Source organism: Somniosus microcephalus, chromosome 23 (genome assembly GCF_052327205.1).
Source record: "Somniosus microcephalus isolate GS21.2 chromosome 23, FLI_Smic_1.0, whole genome shotgun sequence".
Lineage (NCBI taxonomy): Eukaryota > Metazoa > Chordata > Chondrichthyes > Squaliformes > Somniosidae > Somniosus > Somniosus microcephalus.
This window is the reverse complement of record NC_141009.1, coordinates 68,394,266-68,412,279: the sequence shown is the minus strand read 5'-3', so window position 1 is coordinate 68,412,279 and position 18,014 is coordinate 68,394,266. Positions and strand designations below refer to the sequence as shown.

At 56.1% G+C, this 18,014-nt stretch overlaps 1 protein-coding gene across 1 annotated transcript in view; it reads left to right on the top strand.

Moving 5' to 3' along the window:
- Positions 1–18,014, top strand: part of LOC147101938 (protein AMBP-like) — a 178,593-nt gene that overhangs the window by 115,545 nt on the left and 45,034 nt on the right. The window contains exon 7 of the mRNA XM_085965955.1: positions 67–148. Within this exon, the coding sequence (XP_085822081.1) occupies positions 67–148 (82 nt within the window). The remainder of the gene's footprint in view (positions 1–66; positions 149–18,014) is intronic.

Here is an 18,014-nt window from a genome sequence, read left to right as displayed (position 1 = left end):
TTCATTATGTTTATGGTTATTCTGTGATTATTGATACGTTTTCTCCACCCCCTCCCTCTGTACAAGGTTCGTGCACGGAGAACACTCGGAGCAGAGGATGAGGAAGGGTCGGCATTTGGGCCTCTCACCAACACAACTCGTAGTGAAGGTGGGTACAGCACCTGGGTACAGCACTGGTTACAGCACTGGGTACAGCACTGGGTACAGCACTGGTTACAGCACTGGGTACAGCACTGGTTACAGCACTGGGTACAGCACTGGTTACAGCGCTGGGTACAGCACTGGGTACAGCACTGGTTACAGCACTGGGTACAGCACTGGTTACAGCACTGGGTACAGCACTGGGTACAGCACTGGGTACAGCACTGGTTACAGCACTGGGTACAGCACTGGTTACAGCACTGGGTACAGCACTGGTTACAGCACTGGTTACAGCACTGGGTACAGCACTGGTTATAGCATTGGGTACAGCACTGGTTACAGCACTGGGTACAGCACTGGGTATAGCACTGGGTACAGCACTGGTTACAGCACTGGGTACAGCACTGGTTACAGCACTGGGTACAGCACTGGTTACAGCACTGGGTACAGCACTGGGTATAGCACTGGTTACAGCACTGGTTACAGCACCGGGTACAGCACCGGTTACAGCACCGGGTACAGCACTGGGTACAGCACTGGTTACAGCACTAGTTACAGCACTGGGTATGGCACTGGTTACAGCACTGGTTACGGCACTGGGTATGGCACTGGTTACGGCACTGGGTACGGCACTGGTTACAGCACTGGGTATGGCACTGGTTACAGCACTGGTTACAGCACTGGTTACAGCACTAGTTACAGCACTGGGTACGGCACTAGTTACAGCACTGGGTACGGCACTGGTTACAGCACTGGTTACAGCACTGGTTACGGCACTGATTACGGCACTGGTTACAGCACTGGGTACGGCGCTGGTTACAGCACTGGGTACAGCACTGGTTACAGCACTGGTTACGGCACTGGGTACGGCACTGGTTACAGCACTGGGTATGGCACTGGTTACAGCACTGGTTACAGCACTGGGTAAATCATTTGGTACAGCACTGGGTAATGTAGTGTCCACGCCCTAATAATACACGGACTGCAGGAGAACAATAAAACAGGTATTTACTGAACAGAGGGTACTCTTTTATTTGGACCCAAAAAAAACCCAATTCAACTGTAAATAAACAAAAGTTCAACTAAAGCTTAACAAATCAAATTAAAATTTGGTTTTCTGTGTTGATGATGCACTCCAGTCCCCGCGGCGCCCGTCGGTCACGGAAATACTCAAGCGCACCGGCGGACACCGCGTGCTCCATCTCCAGGGCCACCCGGGCGCGAACATGGCCGCGGAAGAGATGCAGGCAATCCAGCTGGACGACCCCCTCGACCGCCCGCTGCCTGGACCAATTGATGGCTCTTTTAGCCAGGCCCAGGAGCAGGCCCACAAGGAGGTCCTCCAACCTGTCCGCTCCCCTCCGCACCGGGTGACCGTAGATCAAGAGCGTGGGACTGAAGTGCAGCCAAAAATCGAGGAGCAGCCCCTTCAAGTAGTGAAAGAGGGGCTGCAACCTCTCACAATCCATATAAACGTGAAACACGGACTCCTCCAGGCCGCAAAAAACACAGGCGGCCTGGGAGTCCGTGAACCTACTTAAAACCTTATTGCACGGGACCGCTCCGTGCAACACCCTCCAGGCCAAGTCCCCGATGGAACAAGGGAGGACTCCTGCGTAGAGAGCCCTCCATTGGGGACCTCCGCCACCGCCGGTCGGCAAAACGCCACGCCAAGGCGTGTCCGGACGGTAGACGAAGATGGCAAAGTGGAGAGTGTGCAGGAGCAGCCCGTACAGGAAACCCCTCCGCGCGGAATGAAAAGGCACGGAGGGTATTTCCTCGAGACGGCTCAAGTTGTGAGGCGCCGGTTCCCGAGGGGAGTTTCGGGGCCGGGCGCCGATGAGGAATTCCGTCCAAACGGGGGTAAGCTCGGACGGGATCGCCCCACGTGCTTGAGCCGCCTCGATACACCTAGCGGAGTCGGGGCCCAATGCCGCTTTTACCGATTCGATGGTTTTGACCGCGAGCCGGATGTTGGCCCAGGACAGGCGCCGCGCCAGCTCCTCCGGCGCCATCCAGCCCGCTCCTCCACCATCGAGCAGGTCCCCGACTCTGGTCACCTTGCCAGCCACAGCCCTACCCTCCGCCAGCCGCCCGAACCCGTGTTCGTGGAGGTGCGGATTCCTGAGCAGCGGCTCCCGAAGGAGAGCCGCCGCTCCTGACGGGGGAGAGCTCCGCCTGGAAGCGACGTAGTTCCAAACCCATAGTAGTTCCTGGTAAAAGACAGGCAGCTCCCGCAGGCCGGCACGCCTGCTGCCCACTTTCGCAAACAGGAGCTGCGTGTCGTAATTGAGGCCATGCAGCTGGCGGAAGAAAAACGTCGCCAGCGCACACCATCTCGGAGGATTCTCGACGTACAGGTATCTCTGCAGCGTCTGAAGACGGAAAGTCGCAGCCTGGGTGCGAAGGCACACCAGCGCCTGACCGCCCTCCCTAAGCGGGAGACACAGAACCGCGGCAGAGACCCAGTGCTTCCTTTTGTCCCAGAAGAAGTCGATGAGCTTCTTCTGAATCTTGGCGACAAACGCAGGGGGAGGGATCAAAGTGACCAACCGGTACCACAACATGGCGGCCACCAGCTGGTTTATGACCAGCGCTCGACCCCTGTAGGACAACACTCGGAGCAGTCCTGTCCAGCGTCCTAGGCGAGCGGTGACTTTGGCCTCCAGCTCTTGCCAGTTCGCCGGCCAAGCGTCCTCGGCAGGGCTAAGGTAGACTCCCAAATAGAGGAGGTGCGTGGTGCTCCAGGCGAAAGGCCTGAACTCCTCCGGCAGGGAGTCCACCCGCCACTGACCCACCAGGAGTCCGGAACATTTCTCCCAGTTGATCTTGGCGGAGGATGCGTCCGAGTAAATCTGCTGGCATTCCCGCATCCTCCGCAAGTCAGTGGGATCCGTGACCATGAGGAGCACGTCATCGGCGTAAGCCGAGAGGACCACCTCCACGCCCGGCCCTTGCAGAGCCAGTCCCATCAACCTCTTCCGCAAGAGGCGCAGGAAAGGCTCCACGCAAATGGCATATAACTGACCGGACATGGGGCATCCCTGACGCACCCCCCTCCCGAAGCGAAGGGGCGCCGTCAAGGACCCGTTAACTTTAATCAGACACTCCGCGGCGGCGTACAGAAGTCAGATCCGGGCGACGAAATGCGTCCCGAACCCGAATGCGCGCAGAGTCCCGAAGAGATACTCGTGATCCACCCTGTCGAACGCCTTCTCCTGATCCAGGGAAAGGAAGGCGACCGACAGACCAGCCCTCTGGGAGTGGTGGACCAGGTCCCAGACCAGATGGATGTTATCGTGGATGGTCCGGCCCGGGGCCGTGTAGGACTGGTCGGGGTGGATCATGTGGGCCAGCACGGTGCCAAGGCGAGCAGACATGGCCCTGGCAAAGATTTTATAGTCCGTGCTGAGGAGGGAGACCGGGCGCCAGTTCTTAAGGAGGCGAAGATCGCCCTTCTTAGGGAGCAGGACAATGACCGCCCTGCGCCAAGAGAGGGGCATCTCCCCGGTCGCCAAACTTTCCCCCAGGACCCGCGCGTAGTCGCCCCCCAAGACGTCCCAGAACGCCCTGTGGAACTCCACGGTCAGCCCGTCCAGCCCCGGGGACTTTCCCCTAGAGAGCTGGTGGAGGGCACCGGTCAGCTCCGCCAGACTTAGCGGAGCGTCCAATTTTTCGGCGCCCTCCGGGCCAACCTTCGTCAGGTCCTCCCACAAAACTCTGCACGCATCCTCACTGGACGGATCCGGAGAGAACAGAGCCCCGTAATAGGCACGGGTCTCCGCGCTGATTCCCTCCGGATCCGAGACCAGAGATCCATCGTCGGCCAGCAGCCCCAAGAGCTGCTTACGGACCCCCCGTCTTTTTTCCAGCGAGTAGAAGAAGAGGGAGCCACGGTCCAGGTCCCGCAGGAGCTGGATCCGCGACCTCACGTACGCGCCTCGGGACCCGACGAGCTGCAGGTCCTTCAGCGCGCCCTTCTTCCCTTCGTACACCTTCCGCAGGGCCGGGTCCTCGACGACCTGACCGAGACGGGACTCCAGGTCGAGCACCTCCTTCTCCAACCGCCCGACCCGGGCCTCCCGCCTCTTGGTCGACCCCTTCGCGTACTCCTGACAGAAGAGACGGATGTGAGCCTTGCCCACATCCCACCATAGCCTCAAGGAGGGGAAGCCCCCCTGCTTCCTTCTCCAGTCGGCCCAGAATCGATGAAACGAATCCCGGAACCGTGCGTCCTCCAGCAGCAGGTTGTTAAAATGCCAGTACACGGACCACCCCCGCGCGTGCAGCGGAGCGAGCTCCGCCCACACCAGGTGGTGGTCCGTGCACGGCACCGGCCGCATGGAAGCTGCCGGAACGCAGGAGACGTACGCCCGGGAAATGTAGAGGCGGTCGATTCTGGACCTTCCTCCCCCAGACCTCACGCTAGTGAAGGCGCTGGAGTCGGGGTGGAGATTTCGCCAGATGTCCACCAAGTCGAAGGACCCAACCAGGTCCCTCAACTTCTCCATCGCCGCCGGGCTTCGCGGGGGACCCGAACGGTCCCTCGCCTCGAGGGTGCAGTTAAAATCCCCCCCGAGGATGACGCACTCGCCCACATCGATGGAGCCCAAGAGAGCGGACACTTCTTCGAAGAAGCGCACTTGCTGCGCACTGGTCTGAGGGGCGTACACGTTCACTAGATGGAGCGGCACGCCCCCCAGGCGAACAGTGACCTGGAGCAAGCGGCCCGGCACGTGCTCCTTGACCCCCAAGATCTCCGGCTGAAAATGCGGGGCCAGCAAGATAGCCACCCCGCTGGAATTGTTGGAGAGGTGACTCATGCTGACCCCTCCTTGCCACTCCAGGAGCCACGTGGCTTCGTCTCCCGGAACGGTGTGGGTTTCTTGCAGGAAGCACACCGCATACTTCCCGTCCCGAAGGACCGAGAAGTTATTGAATCTGCGGCGCGCCTCCCTGCTGCCGTTGATGTTGAGGCTGGCTATGGTTATCTTCATGTCAGAAGCATAGTGCAACCTCTACCTACACCTAACGGGGGGAGGAAGCGCAGCCGCTGGTCAGCCGCCACTTCCTCAGCAGCCCAGTGAGAAACGTTGTGAGCCGACGCAGCTCGAGCGGGTTCACACCCTCGTCCGCGCCCATGATCTTAACGGCGGCGCGGACGGAATCGATGAGCAGCGCCAGCTCCGACCACCTGTCGAGGGCCAGCCGGACCTTATTGCGCTGACCCAGGCACGTGGCCATAAAATCCCGGAGTTCCCTTACGGAAATGAGGGGAGACTCGGCAAGGGGCACGAGGTCATCCATCGCCACGTCGGCGCTGGAGTCCGAATCGTCCTCCGTGCCCATCACCGAGTCCCCATCCTCCTCCAGGGGGTCATCACCAGCGGCCGACCCGTCCGCCGCGCAGTGCGAAGCGAACGACTCGGCCGCGCCAGCCAGCCCCGCCTCCGCCCGGATCCCACCCCCAGGATCGGCGGCAGAGGATTTCTCCCTGGGCTCCTCTAGGGGTGCCGGGCCAGAAGACGGCGGCGGTTCAGAGCTCCCCTCTGCCTCAGACGCCGGAACGACCGGAGAAACCGGGGAGAGAACAATTTCCAGCTCCTCCAGTACGTCCGGCACCAGAGACGCAGCCAGGGGGCCATCCTCCTCCCCGCCACCAACCTCCGACCCAGCGGACGGGGGGTTTTGAATTAAAAGCTCTACCAGGACGAGCATCCCCTGGGAGACGTCTGGGTCGCATTGGGCGAGCTCATTATCCTCGAGCTCGCCCGACCCAGCCCCCAGGCTGCCCGACCCGGCGAGGGGTAACGGCACCGATAAAAGGTCAATTTCAATTACTGCCGCGGGTTGTTCCGCAACCCCCCCCATGGGCAGGGTCTCATCCCCATCCCCGGGAGGCACGTGCTGGACAGACACATCTGCCTCAGCCTCCCGAGGGACAGGCGACCCCTGCCGATCGCTGGTGATGACGACAGCGCTGGGGGGGGGGGTGCGCAGTACCCGCGGCGGGCGACGACTCCCCCTGCTCGGAGGGACCTTCCTCCTCCCGGTCCTCCTCCTCATCCAGGGGGTCGCGCCTTCTTTTTAGCACGGAGGGAGCGAGGGAGACCTCCATGTCTGCAAAGGCCTCCTCCTCGACTCCCTCCGGCGGAGCAGGTTTGTCGGGTTCCTCGGGCCCGAGCCCGGCCGCAGGTATTGGCATTACCGCTGCGGCGGTTGCGGCCACAGGCTCGGGCACGAGGCCCCTCCCGCTCACATCTGCCCTGATCAACTCCGCGAGGAGCGCGGGTGTAAGGGGCTCAAGGGGCAAGGGCTCGCCATCCACGGGGGGACCCGCCCTAAGGTGCTTCTTTTTTCCCCGCGCCTTCTTTCCGGCCGGACACGCTCCCTCCCCCCCCGCCGGAGGCCTTGGTGGCATCGGCCCCCGACGTCAACCGCGCATCAGACGTACTTGACGCGCGGGCAGATCCGGGGGGAAGGGCGGCGGCGGCGGCGCCAGCCTCGGCCGCACGAGACGATCCGGCGGCCTTGGAGGCAGGGCAGTTCCTCCTGATGTGCCCCACCTCCCTGCAGGCATGGCACCTCACACCGTCCGACGTCCAAAAGGCGCGGTAGGCGGTCCCCTCGTGGAGGACGACGAACGCCCCGTCAGTGTCCTCCTCCCGCGCCAGCTGGATAAACAGCTGGCGCCGGAAGGAGAAGACGTGGCGAAGGCTGGCCTCCCGGAAGCCGAGCGGAATGGGTGTGATCCCCGACCTCACCTCCCCAAGTTGTCGCAAATGGGGAAGGAGGAGCTCACCAGGAACATAGGGCGGGACGTTGGAAATAATGATCCTCTGCGCGGTGTCCTCGAGAGGATCCACCGGCAGGAAGGTCCTGCCCACGGTGAGCCCCTTGGCGACAGCCAGGGACACCGCCCGCTCCGACCCCAGGAAGAACACAGCCTTCCCATACATTTTCGAGGCCGCGACGATGGCTGAGGGGCCGACAATCCCAGCCATGGCCTTGACGCAGGCCTCGATGGTCATAGTGGGGTGAGTGTAGCTCTTCACCCCAAGCTTTTTTGTTATTAATCGAAAAGGTGACGGGGCAGCAGGAACAGCGGGAGCAGCTGTGGCTGTGGCTACCACTCTCGCATAGGTCCCGGCTGGCCCCGCCACCGGCGAAGACGCAGTCGCCATTCTGGGGTGCTTTTTTTTTTAAGGGCTACACTCACCCCAAGTCACAGGCCTGAAGGTGTTAATGGCCTCGGTGTATATATATATTTTTTGTCCTCTATTGAGCAGAGGGAGCTGATTAAAATGAGGACACACCTCTCTCCTTATTGATTTAAATTGGGAGAGGGGCCCTCTCCCCTCTGCTCAATTGGCAATTAATAAAATAGATGAAACTAAGGTGCCTTAGAAAGACAGGCAGAGAGAGACAAAGAGAGAGAGAGAGGTGGGGGGGTGGGAAGGAGGGAGGCCGCAAAGGGCAGTGTTGCCACTCAGGATGGTGGGTGGGTGTTGGCAGGGTTGCACTCTCCGATGGAAAAAGTCTTTAGTGGTGGTGGTCTTCTGGCAGGGGGAGAAGACGTCTTCACCTGGAAAAGCTGGAGAAGCCCAGGCTCAGTCCTGCAACAGGTCTTAACGATGTAATTAAATTAAATTAAGGACTTCACCTTGGGCAGCTCCAAGCTCTCCCAGGGCAGGCAATAGAAGGGATGCTAATTAGTGGTGTGTGTGGCCTAGCTTTTAACAAGAGCCACACACACACACACTACACCCCTTGATGATCCGGCCTTGCTTCTTCTTTTCTCCCCCCACCTAAAATACAAAGTCTTGGGAGAGTGCCCCAAATAACACCCACCTGTAGATGTTCCGGATGAAGTTTTCTTCCATCCTTTCAAGCAGTTGGTTTCTCTCCCCTCTCTCCCTCTCCTGAAGTGGAGGCCAATTTGGGGAGGCAGTGATAGAAAAGGCCTCTCCCCTGGTTGGTGTTGATGTAGGCCTCCTTTCTCCTTCTCCTCCTCTGTCCTCTCTCTCCAGGCACCTCAGTTGATGTAATGATGGTGGAGTTGGTGGTGGTGGTGGTGGTCCAACGTTCTCCTCCTCTTCCTGGTCAGGGGACCACCACTTTAATCCACTCTCCAAAGTCTGGCTGCTCCCTCTGCTCGTGCTTGCAGCTGAACAGAGGGTAACTTAAGACTGAAGTACAGAAGCCTGCTATGGCTTTATAGACAGGGGTGGTCACTGCCGGTACTGCAGTATAGAATCAGTTCTTCTCTTAAAGGTACATACACAACAACTCCTCCCCTTTTAGATAAACAGTACATAACATTCATTTAACAACTAAATAATAACTAATTACAATTACAATTTTCTCTGTACTATATACATCAACTGAAATAATAATTTATAAGTTCAGTCTTTGAGGAGGCTTCCTGATCCTGACTTGATAGTGCCTTTCTCGAGTATCCTGTTCTTGCAGCGGAGTTGATTCTGGCTCATTGTCATTGGTTGGTTCGTCAGCTTCCAATACCACTGCTTCTGAGGTAGACGCAATCTGTACTTCGGGTTGATTACCAGGTGCACCTGCTCATGGTATGGGTTTGGCTTGTTCCTGTGACTCTAGAATCTGGTCAGCATGGCGTCTCATGATGCTCTCTCCAACGTCCACTGTGTACATTAGTGGTCCCTGCTGTGTGCATATCGTTCCTGGCTGCCATTTTTCTGTTCGGTAGTCACGGGCCAAGACTGGTTGCCCTATCTTGAAGCTCCTGGTTGGCTTCTCATTTATGTGCTGGAATTGCTTATCCTCAACATCTCGTCTTATGTTTGGTTTGAGCAAATCCAGGCGACATCTTAGCCTTCGGTTGAAGAACATTATGGCTGGAGCTTGGTTGGTGACCGCAAACAAGAAATTATCCACCTTGTGTTGTAGTGGTATGTCGTCGTTATACATCGCCTTTATTGCCTTTTTAAAGGTCTGAACAAACCTCTCAGCCAATCCATTTGTGGCTGGATGATATGGGGCAGATGTGTAATGTTTCACCCCATTATTCCTCAGAAACCTCCGGAAATCCTCGGACACAAACTGTGGCCCATTGTCGGAGCAAATCTGTTCTGGCAACCCATTCCTGGCGAAGATGGTCCTTAGGACTGCAATAGTTTTCTCCGTGGTGGTGGAGGACATTTTGATGACCTCTGGCCATTTCGAATGGGCGTCCACAGCGATTAGGAACATTGAGTCCATAAATGGACCAGCAAAATCAATGTGTACCCGTTGCCGTGGAGACGAGGGCCACTCCCATGGATGTAGCGGGGCCTGTGGTGGAGCGTTTTGGACCTTCTGGCATCCTGTGCATCTCTTGATCATATCCTCGATTTCTTTATCGATTCCCGGCCACCACACAAACGCCCTGGCTAGGCTCTTCATTTTTACCCCTCCCAGATGACCCTCATGAAGCTCATTGAGCACTCTATTTCTCAACTTGGGTGGAATTACCACTCGGGATCCACACATCAAGGTCCCCCGGCACACTGACAGCTGTTCTCTCCTTGGCGAGAATGCTGGCAGCAGTGCGTCGCCATGTGCTGGCCATCCCTTCACTGTCAAATCATAGACCCAAGAGAGTGTTGGGTCATTTCGGGTTTCCTTCTCTATACTTGAGTTTGTAACAGGTAGACATTCGACTATGGTCGCATGGAATATCTCAACAGGGTCCACTGTAGGTGCTTCCTCTACCGTAGGCAACGGTAGGCGCGACAGCCCATCAGCGTTTCCATGCTGTTTCATACCCTTGTACTCTATGTCGTACTGATGTGCCCCTAGAAAAAGTGACCATCTTTGCAGCCGTTGCGCCGTCATCACCGGAACGCCCTTCTTTGGGTTAAAAATGGAGACCAGGGGCTGATGATCAGTCAGTAGGGTGAATTTCTGCCCGCGCAGATAGTGATTGAACTTCTTCACCCCCCCACACCAGGCTGAGGGCCTCCCTGTCAATCTGGGCGTAGTTACGCTCGGCTGAGGTTAACGAGCGCGACGCAAAGGCTATTGGCCTCTCTGTACCGTCAAGGAATTTGTGTGACAGCACCGCTCCAATGCCGTAGGGAGACGCATCACATGCTAACCGAATCGGTAGTGTTGGATTGTAGTGGGCCAATACTTCTTTTGAAGTGATTAGGCATTTACATTTCTGAAAGGCACGCTTACACTCATCACTCCATTTCCATGTTACTCCAGTTTGCAGCAGGGCGTTCAGTGGGTGCAGAATTGTAGATAAATTCGGCAAGAACTTATGGTAGTAGTTCACCAACCCGAGGAACGACCTCAGTTGCGACACATTTTCCAGTGCTGGAGCCTTGACTACAGCCTCAATCTTGTCCGGCGACTTATGCAACCCTTCCTCATCAATCATGTGGCCACAATACGAGATTTGTCTCCTGAAGAACTCGCATTTGGGGCGGTTGGCTCGTAGCCCATATTCCTGTAATCTAGTGAGCACCTGCTCCAGGTTGGCAAGGTGTTCACTGTCATTTTCGCCCGTAACCAGGATGTCATCCAAATAACACTGGGTCCCCGGGATCCCTTGCAGGACTTGTTCCATCGCCCTCTGCCAAATAGCTGGGGCTGATGCTACCCCGAATACCAGTCGATTGTACTGGTAAAGGCCTTTGTGAGTGTTTATCGTGAGGTATTTCCTAGATGCTTCTTCCACCTCCATTTGTAGATACGCTTGGGCCAGATCAATCTTTGTAAAGCGCTTCCCTCCAGATAGTGAGGCGAAAATATCTTCTATCCGTGGAAGTGGATATTGTACTGTGTGCAGGACTGGGTTCACAGTTACCTTGAAGTCCCCACAGATGCGAACCTTCTTCGGCTCCCCAGGCGTGCTGTTCAATGATTTCTTCATTACAGGAATGATGGGTGTGGCCCACTCGCTCCAGTCCACCTTGGACAGCACACCCGAATGCTCCAGACTCTCCAGCTCTACTTCAACGGCTGGGCGGATCACGTAAGGTGCCTTAAAAAATTTTGGGTTTGCGTTATCTTCGATTTTTATCGTTGCCGTTACTCCTTTTAGAGTCCCAAGTCCTTGTTGGAACACCTCTTTCGCGTCAGTTAGAATTTTTGACAGTCGTCCAGGTGTGATGTCATCATCCTTTTTGTCAGTCACAGTTAGCGCCTGAATGGAATGCCAATCCAATTGTATTTTTCGGATCCATTCATGTCCCAATAATGGTGGTCCTCCATCTTGTAGTATATACAGATACAGTTTCTGTGTTTCCTTGCCGTTGTATTCAACTGGCACCCTTATTTTTCCTCTGGGGTAGAATTTTTGCCCCGTGTATGTCTTCAATACAATGGACATGTCCTTCAAGGGTATGCGTGAGAATAGCCGCTCATAGTCTCATCGAGTCATGACAGTTAGGGCTGATCCTGTGTCCAATTCCATCTTTACTGGGGACCCTGCTATCATGAGGGTGACCCAAATGGTTCGGTGATCCTCCTTTGCGATCACATTGTGTAACTTTAGACAACTTAGTCTCCTGCTCCCGGAGTCCTTATCACTCTCCTGATTTTCCAAACTACTGTCTGTCAATCTCTTTACTTTCTTGTACTTTTCCTTAGTAGTTCTTGTAGTGTTGGTTTTCTTTCCCGACCTGCAACCTCTTGCTATGTGTCCCATTTTCCCACATTGCCTGCATACTTTGTCCTTAAACCAGCAGTCCTTCTGATCATGGGTTGTTCTGCCGCAGCGATAGCACTTTTCTGCTCCATACGCCATTTCGTTAGCGCTGTATTCTTGTGGTTTCTGTTGTATTTCCGCAGCTCCCCGTGCTGCTGCTTCGTAGGATACTGCCACGCTGAAAGCCTATTCTAGCGTCAGGTCCTTTTCCGAAAGTAGTCGTTTCTGGGTTCCTTCACTCTGGAGCCCGCAGACAAACTTATCCCGTAAGGTGTCTGCCAGTCCTGCTCCGAACTGGCAGTGCTTCGATAACTTGCGTAGTTCCGTAAGATAGTCAGCATTGCTCTCATCTTTGTGCTGGTTTCTTTTATGGAACTTGAATCTTTCTGCTTTCAGCAGCGGTGTAGGGTTTAGGTGTTCCTGTAAGATATTAACAATCTCTTCAAAACTTTTCTCCATTGGTTTAGCTGGGGTAATTAAATTCCACAATAGGCCGTACGTTCTCGCGCCCATCAAATTTAATAATACCGACGCCTTCTTTCCATCGGCCACCTCATTTGCCTTGCAGTACACTTCAATTCTTTCCACATACGTGGTCCAGTCTTCTACCTCGTTGTCGAAAGCAGTGATACTGCCACTCTTTGGCATCTTGGGTGATTTAAAATGGTGCCTCCCGCGCTTTTTCTTCTTCCCCAATGTAATAAAATGGTGCCTCCCGCGCTTTTTCTTCTTCACCAATGGATTAAAATGGCGCCTCCCGCGCTTTTCCTTCTTCCCCAATGGAATAAAATGGCGCCTCCCACGCTTTTCCTTCTTCCCCTTGCTGCCACGCTGCTCCTAGTGTTCTGCAGGGTAATGGCGGCGACCCACGGCTTCGGCGCGTCTCACTTTTCCTTCCCCTTGTTTTATTTTCTCTCCGCTGCCCGGTTCTTGAGCACCGACCGCGCCCTGTGCGCTCCGCCCTCTTCTCTCTCTTTACCTCCCGACGACGCTGCACGGCCCCTTTGCAGAGCCGCTCGATCGAGCTCGAGCCCGCCGCAGTCTGGAAGGGTTAGCACATTACCTGCTACCAGCACGATTTGCTGGAACACCTTGACTGGGGAGCCAAGCCCAGCTCTCCACAGCCTCTCCTGCAACTCTCCGAACTCCGATGGATCCTTGGGCGGTTGCCCGCGGTCGACGCCCGTTGCACTGACTTCGACCTCCAAGAAGCTTCTTCTCAGGGAAAGATCCCCGTGAGGTGATGCAGTACTGCAGGTGAGTTCGAACCTGCTCATCGCCACTGTAGTGTCCGCGCCTTAATAATACACGGACTGCAGGAGAACAATAAAACAGGTATTTACTGAACAGAGGGTTACTCAAGACTGAAGTACAGAAGCCGGCTATGGCTTTATATACAGGGGTGGTCACTGCCGGTACTGCAGTATAGAATCAGTTCTTCTCTTAAAGGTACATACACAACAGGTAACTTACTGGGTACAGCACTGGATAAATCGGGTCTAGCACTGGTTACAGCACTGGGTAAATCACCCAGTAAATTACCGGGTATAGCACTGGGTAAATCACCGGGTAAATCACTGGGTACAGCACTGGGTAAATCACCGGGTAAATCACTGGGTACAGCCCTGGGTAAATCACCGGGAAAATCACTGGGTACAGCACTGGGTAAATCACCAGGTAAATCACTGGGTACAGCACTGGGTACAGCACTGAATGTCCTGTTATTGGAGTGTGAAGGGATGGGTTCCTGTGTGTCCTGTTATTGTCCAACACCGCCTTCAGTGTGCCAGTGCAGCCTTCGGTCACCTGAGGAAGAGAGTGTTTGAAGACCAGGACCTCAAACCCGGCACTAAGCTCATGGTCTACAGAGCAGCAGTGATACCTGCCCTGCTGTATGCCTCAGAGGCATGGACCATGTACAGCAGGCACCTCAAAGCACTGAAGAGGTACCACCAATGCTGCCTCCGTAGATCCTGCAAATCCATTGGCAGGATAGGCACATCAACGTCAGTGTTCTCGCTCAGGTCAACATCCCCAGTATCGAAGCTTTGACCACGCTCGCTCAGCTCCGATGGACGGGTCACATCGTCCGCATGCCCGATAGGAGATTCCCAAAACAAGCGCTCTACTCGGAGCTCCGACATGGCAGGAGAGCCGCAGGTGGTCAGAGGAAACGGTTCAAGGACACCCTCAATGCCTCCTTGAAAAACTGCAACATCCCCACTGACACCTGGGAATCCCTGGCCCAAGACCACACAAAATGGAGAAGCATCCGGGAAGGCGACAGACACCTCGAGTCTCTTTGCCGGGAGCAAGCGGAAGCCAAGCGCAAACAGCGGAAGGAGCGCACGTCAACCCAAGCACCCCATCCACCCGTCCCTTCAACCACCGCCTGCCCCACCTGTGACAGAGACTGTAGGTCCCGCACTGAACTCATCAGTCACCTGAGAACTTATTTTTAATGTGGAAGCAAGTCATCCTCGGTTCCGAGGGACTGCCTAAGAAGAAGATTGGAGTGTGAGGGGGATGTGTTCCCCAGGGTCCTGTTATTGGAGTGTGAGGGGGATGGGTTCCCCACTGTCCTGTTATTGGAGTGTGAGGGGGATGGGTTCCCCAGGGTCCTGTTATTGGAGTGTGAGGGGGATGGGTTCCCCACTGTCCTGTTATTGGAGTGTGAGGGGGATGTGTTCTCCAGGGTCCTGTTATTGGAGTGTGAGGGGGATGGGTTCCCCACTGTCCTGTTATTGGAGTGTGAGGGGGATGGGTTCCCCACTGTCCTGTTATTGGAGTGTGAGGGGGATGGGTTCCCCACTGTCCTGTTATTGGAGTGTGAGGGGGATGGGTTCCCCACTGTCCTGTTATTGGAGTGTGAGGGGGATGGGTTCCCCAGGGTCCTGTTATTGGAGTGTGAGGGGGATGGGTTCCCCAGGGTCCTGTTATTGGAGTGTGAGGGGGATGGGTTCCCCACTGCCCTGTTATTGGAGTGTGAGTGGGATGGGTTCCCCAGGGTCCTGTTATTGGAGTGTGAGGGGGATGGGTTCCCCACTGCCCTGTTATTGGAGTGTGAGGGGGATGGGTTCCCCACTGTCCTGTTATTGGAGTGTGAGGGGGATGGGTTCCCCAGGGTCCTGTTATTGGAGTGTGAGGGGGATGGGTTCCCCACTGTCCTGTTATTGGAGTGTGAGGGGGATGGGTTCCCCAGGGTCCTGTTATTGGAGTGTGAGGGGGATGGGTTCCCCGGGGTCCTGTTATTGGAGTGTGAGGGGGATGGGTTCCCCAGGGTCCTGTTATTGGAGTGTGAGGGGGATGGGTTCCCCAGGGTCCTGTTATTGGAGTGTGAGGGGGATGGGTTCCCCAGGGTCCTGTTATTGGAGTGTGAGGGGGATGGGTTCCCCACTGTCCTGTTATTGGAGTGTGAGGGGGATGGGTTCTCCAGGGTCCTGTTATTGGAGTGTGAGGGGGATGGGTTCCCCAGGGTCCTGTTATTGGAGTGTGAGGGGGATGGGTTCTCCAGGGTCCTGTTATTGGAGTGTGAGGGGGATGGGTTCCCCACTGTCCTGTTATTGGAGTGTGAGGGGGATGGGTTCCCCACTGTCCTGTTATTGGAGTGTGAGGGGGATGGGTTCCCCAGGGTCCTGTTATTGGAGTGTGAGGGGGATGGGTTCCCCAGGGTCCTGTTATTGGAGTGTGAGGGGGATGGGTTCCCCACTGTCCTGTTATTGGAGTGTGAGGGGGATGGGTTCCCCAGGGTCCTGTTATTGGAGTGTGAGGGGGATGGGTTCCCCACTGTCCTATTATTGGAGTGTGAGGGGGATGGGTTCCCCAGGGTCCTGTTATTGGAGTGTGAGGGGGATGGGTTCTCCAGGGTCCTGTTATTGGAGTGTGAGGGGGATGGGTTCCCCACTGTCCTGTTATTGGAGTGTGAGGGGGATGGGTTCCCCACTGTCCTGTTATTGGAGTGTGAGGGGGATGGGTTCCCCAGGGTCCTGTTATTGGAGTGTGAGGGGGATGGGTTCCCCAGGGTCCTGTTATTGGAGTGTGAGGGGGATGGGTTCCCCACTGTCCTGTTATTGGAGTGTGAGGGGGATGGGTTCCCCAGGGTCCTGTTATTGGAGTGTGAGGGGGATGGGTTCCCCAGGGTCCTGTTATTGGAGTGTGAGGGGGATGGGTTCCCCACTGTCCTGTTATTGGAGTGTGAGGGGGATGGGTTCCCCAGAGTCCTGTTATTGGAGTGTGTGGGGGATGGGTTCCCCACTGTCCTGTTATTGGAGTGTGAGGGGGATGGGTTCCCCACTGTCCTGTTATTGGAGTGTGAGGGGGATGGGTTCCCCAGGGTCCTGTTATTGGAGTGTGAGGGGGATGGGTTCCCCACTGTCCTGTTATTGGAGTGTGAGGGGGATGGGTTCCCCACTGTCCTGTTATTGGAGTGTGAGGGGGATGGGTTCCCCACTGTCCTGTTATTGGAGTGTGAGGGGGATGGGTTCCCCACTGTCCTGTTATTGGAGTGTGAGGGGGATGGGTTCCCCAGGGTCCTGTTATTGGATTGTGAGGGGGATGGGTTCCCCAGGGTCCTGTTATTGGAGTGTGAGGGGGATGGGTTCCCCACTGTCCTGTTATTGGAGTGTGAGGGGGATGGGTTCCCCACTGTCCTGTTATTGGAGTGTGAGGGGGATGGGTTCCCCACTGTCCTGTTATTGGAGTGTGAGGGGGATGGGTTCCCCAGGGTCCTGTTATTGGAGTGTGAGGGGGATGGGTTCCCCAGGGTCCTGTTATTGGAGTGTGAGGGGGATGGGTTCCCCAGGGTCCTGTTATTGGAGTGTGAGGGGGATGGGTTCCCCACTGTTCTGTTATTGGAGTGTGAGGGGGATGGGTTCCCCACTGTCCTGTTATTGGAGTGTGAGGGGGATGGGTTCCCCACTGTCCTGTTATTGGAGTGTGAGGGGGATGGGTTCCCCACTGTCCTGTTATTGGAGTGTGAGGGGGATGGGTTCCCCACTGTCCTGTTATTGGAGTGTGAGGGGGATGGGTTCCCCAGGGTCCTGTTATTGGAGTGTGAGGGGGATGGGTTCCCCAGGGTCCTGTTATTGGAGTGTGAGGGGGATGGGTTCCCCACTGTCCTGTTATTGGAGTGTGAGGGGGATGGGTTCCCCAGGGTCCTGTTATTGGAGTGTGAGGGGGATGGGTTCCCCACTGTCCTGTTATTGGAGTGTGAGGGGGATGGGTTCCCCACTGTCCTGTTATTGGAGTGTGAGGGGGATGGGTTCCCCACTGTCCTGTTATTGGAGTGTGAGGGGGATGGGTTCCCCAGGGTCCTGTTATTGGAGTGTGAGGGGGATGGGTTCCCCAGGGTCCTGTTATTGGAGTGTGAGGGGGATGGGTTCCCCAGGGTCCTGTTATTGGAGTGTGAGGGGGATGGGTTCCCCAGGGTCCTGTTATTGGAGTGTGAGGGGGATGGGTTCCCCACTGTCCTGTTATTGGAGTGTGAGGGGGATGGGTTCCCCACTGTCCTGTTATTGGAGTGTGAGGGGGATGGGTTCCCCACTGTCCTGTTATTGGAGTGTGTGGGGGATGGGTTCCCCAGGGTCCTGTTATTGGAGTGTGAGGGGGATGGGTTCCCCAGGGTCCTGTTATTGGAGTGTGAGGGGGATGGGTTCCCCACTGTCCTGTTATTGGAGTGTGAGGGGGATGGGTTCCCCAGGGTCCTGTTATTGGAGTGTGAGGGGGATGGGTTCCCCAGGGTCCTGTTATTGGAGTGTGAGGGGGATGGGTTCCCCACTGTCCTGTTATTGGAGTGTGAGGGGGATGGGTTCCCCAGGGTCCTGTTATTGGAGTGTGAGGGGGATGGGTTCCCCACTGTCCTGTTATTGGAGTGTGAGGGGGATGGGTTCCCCACTGTCCTGTTATTGGAGTGTGAGGGGGATGGGTTCCCCAGGGTCCTGTTATTGGAGTGTGAGGGGGATGGGTTCCCCAGGGTCCTGTTATTGGAGTGTGAGGGGGATGGGTTCCCCAGGGTCCTGTTATTGGAGTGTGAGGGGGATGGGTTCCCCAGGGTCCTGTTATTGGAGTGTGAGGGGGATGGGTTCCCCACTGTCCTGTTATTGGAGTGTGAGGGGGATGGGTTCCCCACTGTCCTGTTATTGGAGTGTGAGGGGGATGGGTTCCCCAGGGTCCTGTTATTGGAGTGTGAGGGGGATGGGTT